Source organism: Bubalus kerabau, chromosome 5 (assembly GCF_029407905.1).
Source record: "Bubalus kerabau isolate K-KA32 ecotype Philippines breed swamp buffalo chromosome 5, PCC_UOA_SB_1v2, whole genome shotgun sequence".
In the NCBI taxonomy this organism is placed as follows: domain Eukaryota; kingdom Metazoa; phylum Chordata; class Mammalia; order Artiodactyla; family Bovidae; genus Bubalus; species Bubalus kerabau.
This window is the reverse complement of record NC_073628.1, coordinates 46,761,375-46,780,324: the sequence shown is the minus strand read 5'-3', so window position 1 is coordinate 46,780,324 and position 18,950 is coordinate 46,761,375. Positions and strand designations below refer to the sequence as shown.

The window sequence follows — 18,950 nt, the reverse complement described above, 5'->3', positions numbered from 1 at the left end:
CATGTTTTGTTAGAAGAAATCTCTATTTTGGCCACCTGCCAATTTTTTACTTTTATATATATATATATATATATATAGCCAAATGAGCTCTTTATAAATTTTTGGAAACAAATCTATTGTTGGTCTCATCTTTTTCAAATATTTCCTCCAATTCTGTGGGTTTTCTTTCTGTTTTGTTTACAGTTTCCTTTGCTGTGGAGAAGGTTTTGAGTTTAATTAGATTCTATTTGCTTTTTTTAAAAATTTCCTTTACTCTAAGAGAAGGCTCAAAAAAAAATATCTTGCTATGATTTATGGTAAAGAGTGTTCTATGTTTTCATCTAAGAGTTTTATAGTATATAGTCTCACATTTAGGTTGTTAACCCATTTTGAGTTTATTTATGTGTATCAAAGCAGTCAATCCTAAAGGAAATTAACCCTGAATATTTATTGGAAGGACTGTTGCTGAAGATAAAGCTCCAGTACTTTGGCCACCTGATGCAAAGAGCCAACTCACTGGAAAAGACCTTGATGCTGGGAAAGACTGAAGGTGAAAGGAGAAGGGGGCAGCAGAAGAAATGGTTATATAATATCACTGACTCAATGAATATGAATTGGAGCAAACTCTGGGAGACAATGGGGGACAGTGGAGCCTGGTGAGCTACAGTTTTAGGGGGTTGCAAAGCATTGGATACAACTTAGTGACTGAACAACAGTTAAAGAAAGTTCTATTTCATATTTTCACTTGAAGTTACTGTGTTCTCCCAGAACCTCTTCTTGAACAAACTGTATTTCCCTCATTTAAAGAAGATATTTATTTATTTTATTTTTTTAAATTTTATTTTATTTAACTTTACAATATTGTATTGGTTTTGCCATATATCAAAATGAATCTGCCACAGGTATACATGTGTTCCCCATCCAGAACCCTCCTCCCTCCTCCCTATTTAAAAATAAATAAATAAATAAATAAAGAAGATATTTTAAAGAGGTACTTTAGGCTGCTGCTGCTGCTAAGTCACTTCAGTCGTGTCCGACTCTGTGCGACCCCATAGACGGCAGCCCACCAGGCTCCCCCGTCCCTGGGATTCTCCAGGCAAGAACACTGGAGTGGGTTGCCATTTCCTTCTCCAATGCAGGAAAGTGAAAAGTGAAAATGAAGTCGCTCAGTCGTGTCCGACTCTTAGCGACCCCATGGACTGTAGCCCACCAGGCTCCTCCATCCATGGGATTTTCCAGGCAAGAGTACTGAAGTGGGGTGCCATTAGGCTAATATATGCTTTTTGTGTGCATAAGCTGTTATTTATTAACATTTTAAGACTACTACATCTATTGAGAACAATGATCACCGAAAAAAAAAATGACTTCATACACTAAAGATTATAAAGTTAAAGATTAAAAGGCTGATGTCAGTCAAGTTCAGAAAAGGTGATTTAAGATACGAACATTACAGTTATCATTGTAGCATTTCCGTATTATTGACACTGAAATTAGAAATGTTTACTAAAATGATGCATTTATTGAGAAGCAGAGTACATATTCCAGCCATTTTCAGAATAGACAATCATGTGTAGTAAGCAGAAAATAAGAGAATATTTATAATTCTATAAGTGTAGAATTTATAGTTCTATACTATAATTTATGCTAAATGGCATGTGGCCTTGTCACATACTTTTCGTTGAATCTGAAAGAAGGGCAGCAAGAAGGGATCAGCTGGTTACCTGGCTCTAACAGAAGCGCCAGTTGTCAGTGTAGCAGTCCATCACGTACGGTTATTCAGTGTATTTCATTCCTGAAAGTTTAAATATGGCCTTGCTTGCTTTTCATTTGTTCTATATTACTGCTGCATTTGTTATGCACTGTACACAAATATTTGTTATTTTTATAATTACTAACTTTTGAGAAAATAGACGAAAATTGTCTTAGGCAGAATAATGTAATGCTGTTAGATAACATCAAAACAACAGAAAGGCAAGGGGTATGTGAACATGACTGGTCAGAACATCCACTCAAAAGATTTTGAATAAGACATGGATGAATTTCCCTCAAATATTTTTACTTTGAAAACTTAAGAAGTGAGACTATAGTCCCCAAAATACCCATGTAATAGTAAAGTGTTGTTTATATATTAAATAATATTAAAGACAAATGACACAAATACATTTTGTGTAAAGTACTGAAAAGTGTAAAATACTAAAGTACTGAAAAAATTAAATTTTATATGTTCTTCAAGTAAGATGTCAAGACTTTGACATTGCCAGATTTCACAGAGTTCATGATATATCTATATTTACATTTTCTACATGATTTAAGGAGTTTCCATGTGCTATAGATATAATAATAGCTGTTGTTCTTCATAGAAGCACATGTTTGAACTCCCTTTTGTATTCATTTCCTATTTTCTTGGAGGAAAGAAAATGAAAAGACTCCTTGTGTAGAGACCCTCTGCCTCTCAGGGCATGAAAATCCCACATGCTAGTCTGATACTTGCTCTTTCTGCAGTGGATAACGTTCTGACTCAGACAATGACCACTCACAATATAAGCCTTTCTGAGATGACTGCCATGGCAAGTCCAGACAGACCAGAGTGAAGAGACTCTTGTGGTGTAGGGAGCTCAGGCCTTCCACTTCCCGGAGGCAGTACTGAAAGGCGGATGTGACCCACTCCTCCAACTGGACTGTGGGAGTCTGTACAAACAGCTTGACAAGTGATACCGCTATCAGAATTGATTCTGAAGAAGCATTTCTTCTTTTTTTCTATGAAGGTGAACAATCATTAATTTCTGCCCCCCAGCTTATTGGATTGTTTCTGGATTCTGACAATGGAGCTGTGAGCTTCTGGTGTTCCCAGAGGACCCCTCATATATAGCTTCCTTCTTTCCTCCTTCTCTTCCATCTGGAGTTTTCTGTTGCCTTAGGTCTCCATGAATTGCCAAGTTCTGTGACAGTTTATTTGGTGACTTTTTGTCTAAGGAAAATACAGCCCTGAAACATCACGTGAGGCTACAGGATGATACCTGTCTGTCTCTGATCTCACTGTGATTTAATGGAACAGTATGATTGTGTGTTTATAAAGTAGCATAACCAGGTTGAAAGTATAACTTTGTTAATTAAGTTATCTAATAATAAAAACCGTTGTGGAGCATTTCTCAAATATAATCAGTGGATGTTCGGTTTACATATAATAGTTTTATTAGAATAAAAGTGGCATGCCATAAGTTTCATGTACACTGTAAGAAATGTGTCTTCCTTGCATAGTTGAAACATATTTGAGTAGAAGAATGACATGGTATATTTTTCAGCCTCATAAACTAAAGAAATATCTCAGTTTTCTTCAAGTGTGACCTACCTGTGTGGATTCATGTATTTGATAGACATTGTGAAACCCTTTCTCTTTGTCAAACATTTAGACTTTTCACTAAACCCTAGTCATCCACCATATCATAGCTCATCAATAGATTCCAGGGAGTTTTTCCTGACTGTACAGCTCAACTTAGTTTCTATTAAAACATACTCTCTGGTGAGATACCATCTTATCATAATATTCAACAGAATTTCTTTAAATACCTAGGTGCATTTTACTAGGGGACTGCAGATTCTGAGAAAGTAAGCACAATCTTTGCCTTATTTACTTCTCTGTTCCCACTATCCAGTTCAGCACTTAGAACGTGGCACACAATAAATAAAAGGTGAATGAATAAGCAAATACATGAGTGAAAGAGTTAAAACTCTGAAATATTATTCTATGGTTATTGAAGTTTTCCAAAATCTACCTAACATATTACAAATAAAATACTAATGAATAATGTCAACAAGAGATAGGAAACTGATTTTCAAAGTCACAACCAAAAAAAAATTCATACACATATGTGTATGTGTGTGTTTCATATATATGTCTTTACATATTTCATTCTGGTGAAGTCACACCATGGTTTACACTTGTTATCCATGAACTTGTTGTTTGGAAATAATTGAACTCCCCAAACATGAATTTCATACCTTCATTTCATGAACAATCAATAGTCCTAATTTCATTGACCCATCCAGGCTCATCACCCACTAGATTTACTTGTCTGTCTGAGTTTGCCTGCATTTGCTCTGTGGCACTTCTTCAGAAGGCAGAGTCCTTCAGATTCCATTTTTCAACACAGGACACACTCAGTCTCCTCCAAATACCACTGACTGCACTGAGATAGCCCTCTAGTCTCTGACAGGTATTCTCAACCTCACTGAACTAAAATTCTTTCACATTTTATTCTTTTCATTCAGTTCTGCATGAAATTTTTCCTTCAGAATATTTTTATTTGTTTATTTTTTGTTTTGTTATTCTGTTTAGGTTACACACTATTGCTTTTCTCTCTGTCTGTAACTCCACACACAATAGCTGTCATTGGTTTTTCTCTAAGACTCCTGATCCTCATTGCTTGCATATAACCTCATACCTTCTCATTCTATTATTCAATATGTATGCACAGTAGAAATATTGATGTTAGGTTGTGGAGTTAAACATTATGTCATTGTTTTGTACAATACAACATTGACTATAAAATAATAGACAATTTGTGAAAGAAATATTATATTGTCTGTTAAGTTTCAGCAACTATCTCTTCAGGTTTTCTTTATTATACTGTGTTTCCATTCTAGTCCTCAAAACATTTTTCCATTTATTCAATGATGGGCCCTGATACTTCACTCAGGGAAGGTTACTAAATGAGAAAATTTATTTATTTTTCAATTTTCATTGGAATATCCTTGATTTTCAAGGTTATGTTAGTTCCTCTTGTACAGTCTAGTGAATCAATTATATAAATACATGTATCCACTCTTTTTTATAAAAGATTTTTTCCCCATACAGATCATTACAGAGTATAGAAGAGAATTTCCCATGCTACACAGTAGATCCTTATTTCTGACGGTTTTATGCATAGGAATGGGTGTACGATCATCCAGATCTCCACTTTATACCTCCCATCCTCCACCCTGTTTCTTAGCGCCTGGAACCTTAAGTTTGTTTTCTCCATCTGTGTCTTTCTTTTGTAAATAACCTCATTGGTACCATTATTTTAGATTCCACATATGGTCAATATCACAAGATATTTATCTTTCTTTTTGTGACTCAGTCGCTTCTCTCTTGAGTTCACCCTGGACAGAGAACCACCCTCGGGGCCTCACACAGGAAGAGGCGGCAGGTGGGCAGGTGCAATGCCGGGGAAACTGCAGGGTTCAGGCGCCAGGGGAGCTCGTGAGAGCCTCGATGAGGCCGCAGCCCCGGAATCCCCACGGACCCCCTCCAGCTCAGTGGTCCAGCACCCCTGTTTCCAACACTGACTCTCGCCAAGACCCGCACAAGGTGCCTGCGGATCTGCGTTCTTTTCTGACACTCAGGCCACGTCCATCGGGAGACAGTATCCTCAGGACGGCCGGACTCTGGGGACTGTTAGGCACTTGCAGACAAAAAGATATTGGGGTTCCCTGGCGCAGCCCATTTAAGATCCGGGAATAGGGCCATTCTCCCATTGCCATGCACGTCCTCCTGACTCTCTACTGGGCCTTTGGGTTCCTGGGCAGACAGAAACCAAGATCCTTCCCAGAAATGCGGGGTCGGAGCCCTGTGGCCTTGCGGACTTGGCGTCCCTCCCGAAGCCCCTGGAACGGGTGTCTGAGCGCCTCCAGCCCCAAGCTCCCACCTCGGGCTGGTCCCTCAGTGGCGGGGCTGGAGCCCACTGACCACCAGGACGGCCCGGGCTCAGACCCTGGCAGACCGGGCTCTCCTGAAACACACGCTGCTCTCGGGGAAGGCACATCCCTGTAGAAGGAGGTGGCTCCATCAGCGATGATGCCAGAAAAAGGACAGGGTCTAGGACTGTCCTAGGACTCCAAACGCCCATCTCCAGGGGGAAACCTTGACCTTGAGTCAGGGTTGGGGCTGCTTGTCTCCAGCCCTGCAGGTCAGAGGGGCCTGAGGACCTCTTTCTGCTCTCCCTCCCACTGCGGTGTCCTTCGAATTCTGGGCTGTAGGAGTTCAAACTATGGAGCTGAAGCCTTTATACACTATTTTTGATTCAATATTTTTCTGTAGCAACACTTACATTTTTTGCTATATGTTTATTTTTCAAAATAAAAATCAGTAATGGTGATTTCAAAACATCACACTTGTATCATCCTCTGAAAGGCTCACATTATGAATGGTAATTTTCTGACTGAGAATGTTATCCAAGGGAGAAAGAGAAAAACCAGATCAGTTAATGGCATTTCCATATCCTCAGAGAGAAAGTCTCTCTATTCAATGAGTTAGTTTAGTTTGCCTTCTCCAAGGAAAGACAGAGCACAAACCCCAGAGAGTTCACACTTACTTTTCTAGGAAGAACAAAAGTTATTATTATCACTCTCGCATGTAGAAACACCTCCAATCACATAGAGAGAGTAAAACAAAATCAAGAGAGATATATTATTTTTTTTTCTTTTTTGTTGTGGTTTTTTTTTTAATTTTTTTTAAGTTTTATTTTATTTTTAAACTTTACATAATTGTATTAGTTTTGCCAAATATTATAAACTGTGAAGTCTGATTTAATGTCAGCCTCATGATACTTTTGGGCTTCCCAGGAGGCTCAGTGGCAAAAAAAAAATCTCCCTGCCAATGCAGGTGACACAGGATATAGGGTTTGATCTCTGGGTCAGGAAGATCCCCTGGAAAAGGAAATGGCAACCTCCTCCAGTATTCTTCCTGGGAAATCCCATGGACAGAGGAGCCTGGCAGGCTATATAATCCATGGAGTCACAGAGTCAGACACAACTGAGCACGCACAAGCTCCATTACCTTGATACTTTATTTCAGGACTCACCCAAAACATTATTTTTATCTTTTAGTAGAAAGTTTTTCTTGTGTCCTTTTTGTTAAATGCATGGCACATGTAGATGGCACTTTGCTATCACGTGGATATTTACTGGGGGGGTTTCTCTACCTATTACATTTTCAAGGGTACAAAAATTTGATAGCACTTCATCAAAGAATACAGGAAACTTCAAAAAGGATGTTCCAGATAGCCATGTTCACATATCTCTTGCCTTTCAGTTACTTGATATTGATCTACTATTTAGATTCCATATATGATCCTTACAATTATTTGACCTAAGACAATTTTAATCTTTTTTATCAATTCTTCCTGATTTTACAAATAATAAATATTCTTTGTGCAATGAATAGTATATTCAATTATAATAAAGAGAAAATTAAAAACCAGCAATTGCACTTTTGGGAATATAAAATCTTACCCTATTATGTTTTCAAAATATAAATTATATCCAATTTAAACTTTCTTCTTTTTCTCAGACATCATTTCAATTTTCAACTCATTGAACTTCATTCCCTTCCCCTATTCCATGTCAGGTAAGGCAAAGTTTCCTGCATTTTAGAGAACAAGTGGGCTTGCTGTGATGGAAAAAGCTGAGTCACTGCTACTCCTAGAAGGAAAATCACAGTCCCTTTTCTCACTTGTGGGCTTCCCAGGTGGCGCTAATGGTAAAGAACCTGCCGATGCAAGACACGTAAGAGCTGAGGGTTCGATCCCTTGGTTGGGAAGAACTCCTGGAGGAGGGCATGGCAATCCACTCCAGTATTCTTGCCTAGATTATCCCACAGACAGAGGAGTCTGGTGGGCTACGGTCCCTGGGTTTCACAAAGAGTCTGACTCAATTGAAGAGACTTAGCACTCACACTCTCACTTGTTACTGGTGAGATTACTGGTTGCTGGAATTAGGACTATCATATAGTTTGTGAAATTAAGATATGAAATTCAGTCCTGGGGAGTTCAGTTACTTCCAAACAACAACTTCTGGCTATCTTGGCCAGAGCAGTATGTGTATTTAGGGGGAGCTTGAGTACATGGGTTGAAAAACAGAATGTGAGGGATTCCTCATTCTGAAGAAATATCTCCGAATGAATGCAGGCAAATTCAGAAAGGCAAGTAAATCTAGTGGGTGATAGGTCTAGATGGGTAGGTGCTATTAAAACTATAATATAGTTCATTAAATGGAAGTGCGAAATTTATGCTTGGATAGTTTATTTCAAAACAAAAACTCCATGAGTTACAAAGGTGAATTCATGGTAAGACTTTTATCAGAGGTTGGATTGTGGCAATTGGATCAAGTAGGTTTCAAACATTTGAATTCAATCATTGGCATCCTGATGTGTTTCCAACTGTGCAAAATCTAATCATGTGCACCTATACCTTTTCATGGAGTTGGTAACCCTATCACTTGGAAGAAATGGGCGTGGTCACTGGAGAATATGAAACATCCAGCGAGAACCAAGTTCAGTCTTCTCTGGAGCCCAAAGCTGTGGTGTGTGGAGCTGGCTGAGCTGTGAAGACTTCTGAAAGCTTCTGCCACCAGCAGCGGAGCACCTAAATCCTGAACTGAATTTGAGAGTTACCCGCTGAAAAGGAGTGGAAACTTCATTAACTACAACCAGAGGTGAGTTCTGATCAAGGTACAATGAAATTCTGATATGTTCAGTTAAAAATAAAACTTTAATGGCAGTCCTGGACACAAAAGCTAGTTGTATTTATTCTGTCAGTGCTATCTATGTTTCAGCACTTCCTCAAGCATTGATTCCATGTGGGATTTGCAGACAAATAACTTATTTTTACCTACACGATATCAAGTGACCTCCTTATCAAATGTGGGTAAAAATAGAAAATTAGTAAATATTGTTGAGATGATGAAAGCAGTTAATCTATAGAAAAGGATTTAATTCAATGGTGAGAAATACTAGGCAACACATATTAAGTTCTCCTATTATTGTTTTAATATTATCATGGTCCTTGATGCTATCAGTCTACAAATGATTATATTCATGCTGACTATTGTTTCCTGATTATTGTGATACCTGAACATTCACCAGTTCAAAATATGACATGCTCTGATGATATGAACTGACTCCAGGAAAATTTGCTTTCCTGAACTAGAAGTGACTTTTTTTTTCTTCTTTTTGTCTTGAAAGGAGCAGTTTTGTTATTTAAGCTGGAAGCAAGCTCTGAACTCTTTAGAACATCAGATTAAAGCCAAGATTGATTGTATGAAGTTTAAGTTCTTTGTAAACAAATTTATTTGTCTTTAGAAAAGCACTTCTGTCACTTTGATGACGGAAGGAACTGAGGCCATTAGGAGAGAAACGAAGGGTGTGCTAGTGTGGCTTCCAGTCAGGGAGTCGTGGAGGTCGAGAGAGTGACAGGTTCTGAGTGTGCTTCTGTCAGAATCAGCTAATAAAAGTAACTCTGAAGTCATCCCAACACTTACCCTCCATTCTAATCTTTAAGGGGCTTCCAGGGAGTTCCGTGGTAAAGAGTCCACCCACCAATGCAGAAGATGCAGGAAACATGGGTTGAGCCGCTGAGTTGGGAAGATGCCTTGGAGAAGGGAAAGGCAACCCTTTCCAGGATTCTCACCTGGGAAATCCCAAGGGCAGGGGAGCCTGGTGGGCTATAGTCCATGGTGTAGCAACGAGTCAGACAGGAGTGAGCACACTCACACTAATCTTTAAGCTTCCCCATGTATTAATAATTTTAGTATGATTGAAATCCTGGTTTATTTGAAACCAAAAAGTTGCTAAGGACTCTTATTGTATTTCATCTTTTGTATAATAGTAAATCCAAGGTGTATACAGTCACCATTTCTAGGTTTGTTCTGGGGAGGTAAGCAAATAGGAAAATTAGAGTTCAAGACAGGACTTTGTCCAAAGGATTTATTTTTCCTGATGAGAGCAGAAGAAAGACTTTTTCTCTTACCCTCTCTTATTTCTTTCTTTGATTTTCAGAAACATGGATTCAGACACACTGCAGGTCTTCCAGAGTGAACTCACCTGCTCTATCTGCATGAACTGTTTCCTGGACCCCGTCACCATAGACTGTGGGCACAGCTTCTGCCGTCCCTGTCTGAGCCTTTGCTGGGAAGAAGGCCAGACTCCAAGGAGGTGCCCGGAGTGCAGGGGAATATCAGAGAGGCCCGATTTCAAAACCAACATTGCCCTCAAGAGGCTGGCTTCCCTTGCCAGACAGGCCAGAGCTGACCACGACCACAGCTCTGAGGAGCAGATCTGTGTGACACACCAGGAAGCCAAAGGCCTCTTCTGTGAGGTTGACCAGACCCTGCTCTGTGGGCCCTGCTCTGAGCACCCCGAGCACGCAGCTCATAGCCACAGTCCAATACACAGGGCTGCTGAGGAGTCCCGGGTAGGTGATGCCTCTCGAGCAGTTTGGGATCCAGAGGCTCCTAAGTCAGAGAGGAAGACGAGGATGCTATGATGGTGATGGGGGTGGAGACAGTGGAGGTGGGATTTCTGAATGTGGATCCTCACATATAATGTGTGCTCTCAGTGTTGTTGCCCAATTGTCCACACGTGTGGAAATGCAGCATCCCGGGGAGGGTGGCGCCCGGGCCACAGGCTTCTGATGGGAGCTTGAGGCTTTCTTATTCGGGCTATTAGAGTCTGAGTCTCAGTATCCTGGGACATGGATTCCATTATCTGTAAATTTCCCCCAGTTCTCTAGTATACAGTTCTATTCCTTGATACTCAAATATTGGCATCAAATTATGTGGAAAAGTCTGACAACAGCCTCCTAAGTCAAGTTTTCTGTGTAACTAATAAATGCCTTTTCTCATGAATAAGGGGATTAAATTTACAGTGTCATCTTCTGTGTCACTAAATCCTGTGGGTATTTTGCAGGAGAAACTCCTGAAGAGAATGAGCTCTTTATGGAAAATGAGAGAAGAAATCCAAATCAGTCTGAATGAGGAAGCTAACACAACTCAGTCCTTTGAGGTAAGAATAAAAATGTTCCTATTTATTTGTATAAATATTGATGTAATTTTACCTTAGATTTTTTTTCAGGTCAGTGTAAGTTCCTGTGAAAGGCTACTGGTCTCTTCCCTGGAGGAGTGGTTTCAAATGACTGATCAGTAATTGCAATGAGAACAGGCTAATATATGCTAGTTCAAAGAATGCTAGTATATTAGAAGACCAAGGCATGAAATGTATTCCAAGGCCACATTTTGAAGATTGGAAAAAGCCTTTTCAGACATGGGGTATAAGACGCATTGCGCTAACTGTGACTGTGAGGGAGAAGGGAGGAAGGGTCCTACCTAGAGGAAAACCGGTGGCTCAGGGGTAAAGAATCTGCCTGCAGTGCGGGCGCCACAACAGACCTGGATTACATCCCTGGGTTGGGAAGGTGCCCTGGAGGAGGAAATAGCAGCCCACCCCAGGATTCCTGCCTGGAGAAACCATGGACAGAGGAGCCTGGTGAGCTATAGTCCACAAGGTCACAAAGAGTTGTGCACGACTGAAGAGAGTCAGCATGCAGGAAAAAAGAAAATACATATATTCAAAATGAGGTTTACTTCATGAAAGAAGATTTAGAAGAATCAGAGAAAGGAACAAGAGAAAAACAGGACTCAGGTCGGAGAGGAAATAACTGATGGAGTAAGAACCCAGAAGAATCTTCCTTGGGAGACAGCCTGGGGTCCCTCAGATGACTTGATTTAAACTTGATTTAAAGGGAAAGAGATTAGGAATTCAGAGAAAGCATGGGCAATAAGGACCTGAAAATATTCAAGACTCTTTGAACGCATGTGGCAGTTTGTCAGGAACATCCTTGATGACACTAAGGAAATAATATTTGAGGTTTTCTTTTGAATGTGAACATACATAATGCTTTGGATCCACTATCTCTGCAGGACTATGTGGCCTTAAGGAAGGTGATGATCAAGCTTGAATATCAGAGGATGCTTCTGTTGCTCCGGGAGGAGGAACAACTGCATCTGGAGGCCCTGGAGCGAGAAGCCAAAGAGATTTGTGAAGAACTCAAGGAGAGTGTGTTCAGAATGTCTCAGTACAGAGAAAGTCTGAAAGAAATGTACAAAGAGCTGGCTGAGGTGTGCCACAAGCCGGACATGGAGCTGCTCCAGGTGAGAAAGAGGGTCCATCCTCAGAGAGAAACACTCTTCTAGACGAGCGCTGTGACGCTGAAATATTCCCTATCCAGACGGATGATTACACAATCAGCAAGATCCTGTGACCAGGGGAAAGTTAATTTTCTTGGAGTAAATCTCAGTACACATTCCCCTAAACCCTTGGCACTCTCTGTTACCCACTCTTCCTGAAGACACTGAAGTTCTTACTGTCATACAGACAAGATATTTAGAACTGGTATCAATTTTAATGAAACTGATGGTTCTTTTTATGCAATTGTCTGGTTTACCTTAATTGTTACCATAAATGGTGAGATCACTTCCTGAAGACAGCAGTGGGCAGTGAGTGACACTGGAAACCTAGATGTTGCTGCAGCATTGTGCAGACCCTTCCTGCCCCCTTTCCTTCCTTAATGAGACCTGAGGAAGCCCATCATGTCTTAGGCTGGGGTCTGTTATGAAGATTGCTTCCGAGTGTTACTTAGAAGAGATTTAGAAAACCATGTCTTATTATGAAACAAGAATAGGAAAAGGAGATGGAAACAGACAGAACTCTAATGATTAACATGTTTGTTTGTTTTTTTTCCTTTGCAGGGCTTGGAAAATGTGCTGGAAACGTGAGTATACACTAATGATTTTTGATTTCTGAAACATTTTTGTCTTTTTGATGAAGTGGACCCACAGTTCTTGCTTGGGACCTGGGGATTGATTTCAGGTCCTCCCCCATATCTAAATCCCAGGACAGGATCCTTTATACATAATACCATGTTATTCACAGATAACTAATACACATGCTCCTGTACACTTTGTCATCTCTAGACAACTTTACAATATATACAGTATAAAGTAAATGCTACATAAGTCATTCCCTGGTATGTGGCATTTTCAATTTTTACATTTTTGGAAGTTTCTGGAATGTTTTGTGAATTTTTTCCACTCAGAAAAAAAGCAAAGGGGAAGGAAGTTTACACTGGGAATTTGGGATTGACTGGTACACACTATATAAGAAATATAGTTAGAATAGTAGCTATGATCCTATGATAAAATAAAGGAATAAATAAGCAAATAAATAGCCCAGAATGTACAGATTGAATCCATGTGTGAATCCACAAGTACACAACCCTAACATATGGATTACCAACATTGTCTTTTTGGCCATTGTCTATTTTATTTCAAAAGAATTTCAAGGATTTCTGACCCTTGGTCTCAGTAGTTTCCTTTTCATTTGACTGCAATCAACTATATCTGAAAACCTGCTGACATTCTAGGCTTTGTTCCACCTACTCAACCCATTCTCTCCAGCTTGACCACAATAAAACTTAGCGAGGGATTTTTCTAAGACATCACAGAGGAAGCACCTATCCTAGTGGATTGAAAGGTGAAAAAGGCGCGAAAGAGGCATATTCCCTACCATGAAAAGAGACTATGATTTTGTTAATACTGAGTAGCAGTGACTCAGCCTGTTCCATCACAGCAAGCGCCCTGCAGGCAGGACCTCACACAGAGCACCTTTCTGCTGCCCACTTCTAAGTGAGACATTCAGGACCAGGACAGCCAGGTTGGACCTGGGTCACTTTGCTGGACTGACAAGAGTAAACATGTCTGGTCAGTAAGCACTTCTGTTTAGACACAGAATGCATCCTTGATGACTACTTTGTGAGTGAAGTCTCACAGGCTTAGCCTGAGTTTTTTGCTCTCTGTAAAATACCCAGGATCTTTGAATCGATGGAATTGAGGAAGGGAATGAAGTTTAGTGAGTGCAAATTTGGAATATTGTTTGAGAAAAATGGGGAAAATGAAGTTTGATGTAATTTCTATTTAGTAAAATATATGGCAACATTTTTATATTCTCAAATGAGTAGAATATATTACATATACAAATCACCAAAAGTAGGAGAATCCTGAGAACATATGGGATCCTGTGGTAAAGTCTGCTGTTTTGCAATGCTTATGTGATTAGCCATTGGTCTTGACATGGAATCGATGTCCTTTGTACAGGACTCATCTGGCACAGATACAGAAGCCTCAGCCCGTGAACCCAGAGCTCCCTTCCTGGCCTGTTTCTGGATTCCTACACATGCTGAATAACTTCAGAGGTAAGAGTCAGCCTTTTGGTGATCAGGACTACATTTCATTAGAGCTTCTTAGGAACAACCCTTCTTTCATTTTCATTTTATTTCATTTTTTTTCTTTTTTGGTTATGAAGGTGGTGCATAAATTCCTGAAGTTGCTAACACCTTTTCTACCTCTATCAGTTCAGTTCAGTCACTCAGTCTTGTCTGACTCTTTGCGATCCCATGGACTGCAGCACACCAGGGTTCCCTGTCCATCACCAACTCCTGGAGTTTACTCAAACTCATGTCCACTGAACCAGTGATGCCACCCAACCATCTCATCCTCTGTCGTTCCCTTCTCCTCTCGCCTTCAGTATTTCCCAGCATCAGGGACTTTTCAAATGAGTGAGTTCATCACATCAGGTGCCAAAGTATTGGAGTTTCAGCCTTAGCATCAGTCCTTCCAGTGAATATTTAGGACCAATTTCCTCTAGAATGGACTGGCTGGATCTCCTTGATGTCAAAAGGACTCTCAACAGTCTTCTCCAACACCATAGTTCAAAAACATCAATTCTTCCCTGCTCACCTTTCTTTGTAGTCCAACTCTCACATCCATACATGACTACTGGAAAAACCATAGCTTTGACTAGATGGATCTTTGTAAGCAAAGTCATGTCTCTGCTTTTTAAAATGCTGTCTAGGTTGGTCATAAATTTTCTTCCAAGGAGCAAGCATCTTTTAATTCCATGGCTGCAGTCACCATTGGCAGTGATTTTGGACCACACCCCTCCCCCCATAGTCTATCACTTTTTTATTGTTTCCCCATCTATTTCCCATGAAGTGATGGGACCAGATGCCATGATCTTAGTTTTCTGAATGTTGAGTTTAAACCCAACTTTTTCACCCTCTTACTTCACTTTCATTAAGAGGCTCTTTAGTTCTTCTTCACTTTCTGCCATAAGGGTGGTATCATCTGCATATCTGAGACTATTTATATTTCTCCCAACACTCATTATTCCAGCTTGGACTTCATCCAGTCAAGCATTTCTCATGACGTACTCTGAATTTAAGTTAGATAAGCAGGGTGATAATATACAGCCTTGACTTATGCCTTTCTCGATTTGGAAACAGTCTGTTGTTCCATGTCCAGCTCTAACTGTTGCTTCTTGACCTGTATGCAGATTTCTCAGGAGACAGGTGGTCTGGTATTCCCATCTCCTTCAGATTTTCCAGTTTGTTGTGATCCACACATTCAAAGGCTTTGTGTATTCAATGAAGCAGAAATAGATGTTTTTCTTGAACTCTCTCTTTTTTTTTTTCTGATGATCCAGCAGATGTTGGTAATTTGATCTCTGGTTCCTCTGGCTTTTCTAAATGCAGCTTGAACATCTGGAAGTTCAGGGTTCAAGTACTGTTGAAGCCTGGGTTGGAGAATTTTGAGCATTACTTTACTCGCATGTGAGATGAGTGCAGTTGTGCAGTAGTTTGAGCATTTTTGGCATTGCCTTTCTGTGGGATTGGAATGAAAACTGACCTTTTCCAGTCCTGTGGCTACTGCTGAGTTTTCCAAATTTGTTGACATATAGAGTGAAGGACTTTCACAGCATCATCTTTTAGGATTCAAATAGCTCAACTGAAGTCCATCACCTCCACTGACCTTCTTTGTTCGTAGTGATGCTTCCTAAGGCCTGCTTGACTTTGCATTCCATGATGTCTGGCTCTAGGTGAGTGATCACACCATCGTGGTTATTTGGGTCATGAACATCTTTTTTGTATAGTTCTTTTGTGTATTCTTGCCTCCTCTTCTTATTATCTTCTGCTTCTGTTAGGTCCATACCATTTCTGTCCTTTTTTGTGCCCATTTTTGCCTGAAATATTCCCTTGGTATCTCTAATTTTCTTGAAGAGATCTCTAGTCTTTCGCATTCTATTGATTTCCTCTATTTCTTGGCATTGATCGCTGAGGAAGGCTTTCTTATCTCTCCTTGCTATTCTTTGGAACTCTACATTCAAATGGGCATATTTTTCCTTTTCTCCTTTTCCTTTATGTACTCTTCTTTTCACCATTATTTATAAAGCCTCCTCAGACAACAATATACCTTTTTGCTTTTTTTTCTCTTGGGGATGGTCTTGATCACTGCCTCCTGTACAGTGTCATGAACCTCTGTCCATAGTTCTTCAGGCATTCTCTATATCAGATCTAATCCCCTGAATCTATTTGTCACTTCCACTGCATAGTCACAAGGGATTTGATTTAGGTCATACCTGAATGGTCTCATGGTTTTCCCTACTTTCTTCAATTTAAGTCTGAATTTGGCAATAAGGATTTCATGGTCTGAGCCACACTCAGCTCTCGGTCTTGTTTTTACTGACTGTATAAAGCTTCTTCATTATTGGCTGCAAAGAATATAATCAATCTGATTTTGATATTGACCATCTGGTGATCCATGTATAGAATCTTCTCACATGTTGTTAGAAGAGGGTGTTTGCTATGACCAGTGCGTTCTCTTGGCAAAACTCTATTAGCCTTTGCCCTGCTTCATTCTGTACTTTGCCTGTTACTCCAGGTATTCTTTGACTTCCTATTTTTTTATTCCAGTCCCCTATAATGAAAATGACATCTTTTTTGGGTGTTAGTTCTAGAAGGTCTTGTAGGTCTTCCTAGAACTGTTCAACTTCATTTTCTGCAGCATTACTGGTTGAGGCATAGACTTGGATTACTGTGATATTGAATGGTTTGCCTTGGAAATGAACAGATGATTCTGTGGTTTCTGAGACTGCATCCAAGTACTGCATTTGAGACTCTTTTGTTGCCTCTATAGTCAGATTATAAACACCAAGTCTGATGTTTGCCACCTGTAATTTCTTGAAAATGCAAATTCAGATACACACCCACCCACCCCCCTCCACACACACACACACACACACACACACACATATATATATATATATATATATATGACATAGGATGAGCAAAGGGAGAGCAACCAGCTTGTTACTGTGATTATAGAGACAGAATATTTAGTTCTGTGAGTGACCATCAATATGTTGTTTACTCAGTTTATTTCACTCTTGAGCTTAAATCCGTCATTGCTGCTTTTAATTTACTGTATGGGCTTTCCTGGTGGCTCAGATGATAAAGAGTCTGCCTGCAATGCAGGAGACCCAGGTTCGAGCCCTGGGTCGGGAAGATCCCTGGAAAAGGGAATGGAAATCCACTCCAGTATTCTTGCCTGGACAATTCCATGGAAAGAGGAGCCTGGCGGGCTACATACAGTCCACGTGGTTGCAAAGAGTAAAACAGGACTGAAGGACTAACACTTTCACTTTCACTTCATTATAGCTACATTTATTACACATTGTACAAAGAAGATTTATTATTTCTAAAATTAGGAATAAATGACAGAAAAATTGAAATGGGCTTTGGCAGAAGAATTATAATGCTCTCAATCTTACAACAACTTTAAGGCAAGGGATGCATGAACACTGTCAGTTAGAATATCTTTTTTGAAGCTTCCAAATTATTCACAGATGGATTTCTATCAATTCTTTTGACCTTTGAAAATGTAATAGGTACAGATTATACCCCCATAAGTGTCCACGTGATAACAAGGTGCCATCTGCAGTTTCAGTAGTATTAAGTACAAAGGACACAAGTAAAGTTTTCTAATATAAGAATCAATGCTTTTAGATGAATCCTAAAGTAAACTATGAAGAGATTGACCTAAGTCAGACTTCACCCGTTCATGATATATGTCTTTTTTTAAATTTTCTCTTTGATTTGATGTACTTCTGTATGCCACAGAGATAGTAATAACTTTTATTCTTCAGAGAAGAGTCACTCTAACTCCCTTTGCTGTCTTTGTTTTGATTTCCTTGGAGAAGGAAAATTAAAAAGCTTATTGTGTAGAAAGCCTCTGCCTCTCAGAGACATGGAAATTCGACTGGCTAACACAATTTTTACTGTTTCTGCAGTGGATAATGTTCTGAGTCTGACAACGATCATTCACCATGCGATCCTCGATGATGGAAGTGCGCTGTTTGAGGATGACCACCCTGACGCGTCCAGACAGCCCCAGGGCGGGTCGTGTGTTGTGTCCTGGGGGGCTTGGGGCTTCACCTCCGGGAGGCATTACTGGGAGCTGGACGTGGCCCAGTCTTCCAGCTGGGTTCTGGGGGTCTGTAAAAGCATCTTCACAAGCGATACCAGTATCAGTATTGCTGCTGAAGAAGCATTATTTCTGTGTTCTACAAAGGTGAACAGTCAGTATATTCTGTCCACCACCTCCCCACCCTTAGTTCAGTTTGTGAAAAGGCCTCTGGGTAGAATAGGAGTGTTTTTGGATTATGACAATGGAACTGTGAGCTTCTATGATGTTTTCAGAAGTTCCCTCATATATACTTTCCTTCCTTCTGCCTTCTCCTCCCCTATGATACCTTTCCTTTGCCTTAAATCTCCATGAATGTCCATTTTTTTGGACAATTATTGGGGCTTCTTTTCTGGGGATATTGCTGCCCTTCACTTCATGGGAGGCCACAGGATACCTGACTGTGTCCAGCATCAATTGTTATTTAATGTAACATGGTGATTGTATGTTTATAAAATGGCATAAACGTGTTGTATGCATAAATCTGTTAATTAAATTTTAATAAACATTTATTATGGAGTATTTCATAGAATATAGTCAATTGCTTTTCTTTTTAAAATAAGGATTATTTTAAACTACATTTATATACCATAAAGGTCACTACCTTTAAACTACATAATCAATGGTTTTTAGAACTATACAAAATTATAAAACCAGGACTATCTCATTGTGGGACATGTGCCAAACCTCCAAAAGGAACCAATGCCCAGTACCATTTACTCACTCTCAGCATATACCATCTCATCACACTCTTCAGCAAACTTTTCTCAAGTTAGTAAATATTTTTACTACTTGAGGGAAAT

The 18,950-nt window shown here is 39.9% G+C and overlaps 1 protein-coding gene across 2 annotated transcripts; it reads left to right on the top strand.

The window, feature by feature from the left end:
• Positions 1-8,250: 8,250 nt before the first annotated feature.
• On the top strand, positions 8,251-18,679 carry LOC129653848 (putative tripartite motif-containing protein 64B). Of its 2 annotated transcripts, XM_055583517.1 has the most exons (7): positions 8,251-8,451; positions 9,794-10,208; positions 10,703-10,798; positions 11,713-11,943; positions 12,541-12,563; positions 13,945-14,042; positions 17,975-18,679. In XM_055583517.1, the coding sequence occupies exons 2-7, from the start codon at positions 9,798-9,800 to the stop codon at positions 18,460-18,462; spliced, it is 1,347 nt and encodes a 448-aa protein (XP_055439492.1). In that variant the 5' UTR covers positions 8,251-8,451; positions 9,794-9,797; the 3' UTR covers positions 18,463-18,679. The 2 variants fall into 2 exon arrangements, with proteins under 2 accessions (XP_055439492.1, XP_055439493.1); XM_055583518.1 differs by lacking the exon at positions 11,713-11,943.
• The last annotated feature ends 271 nt before the right edge of the window (positions 18,680-18,950 follow it).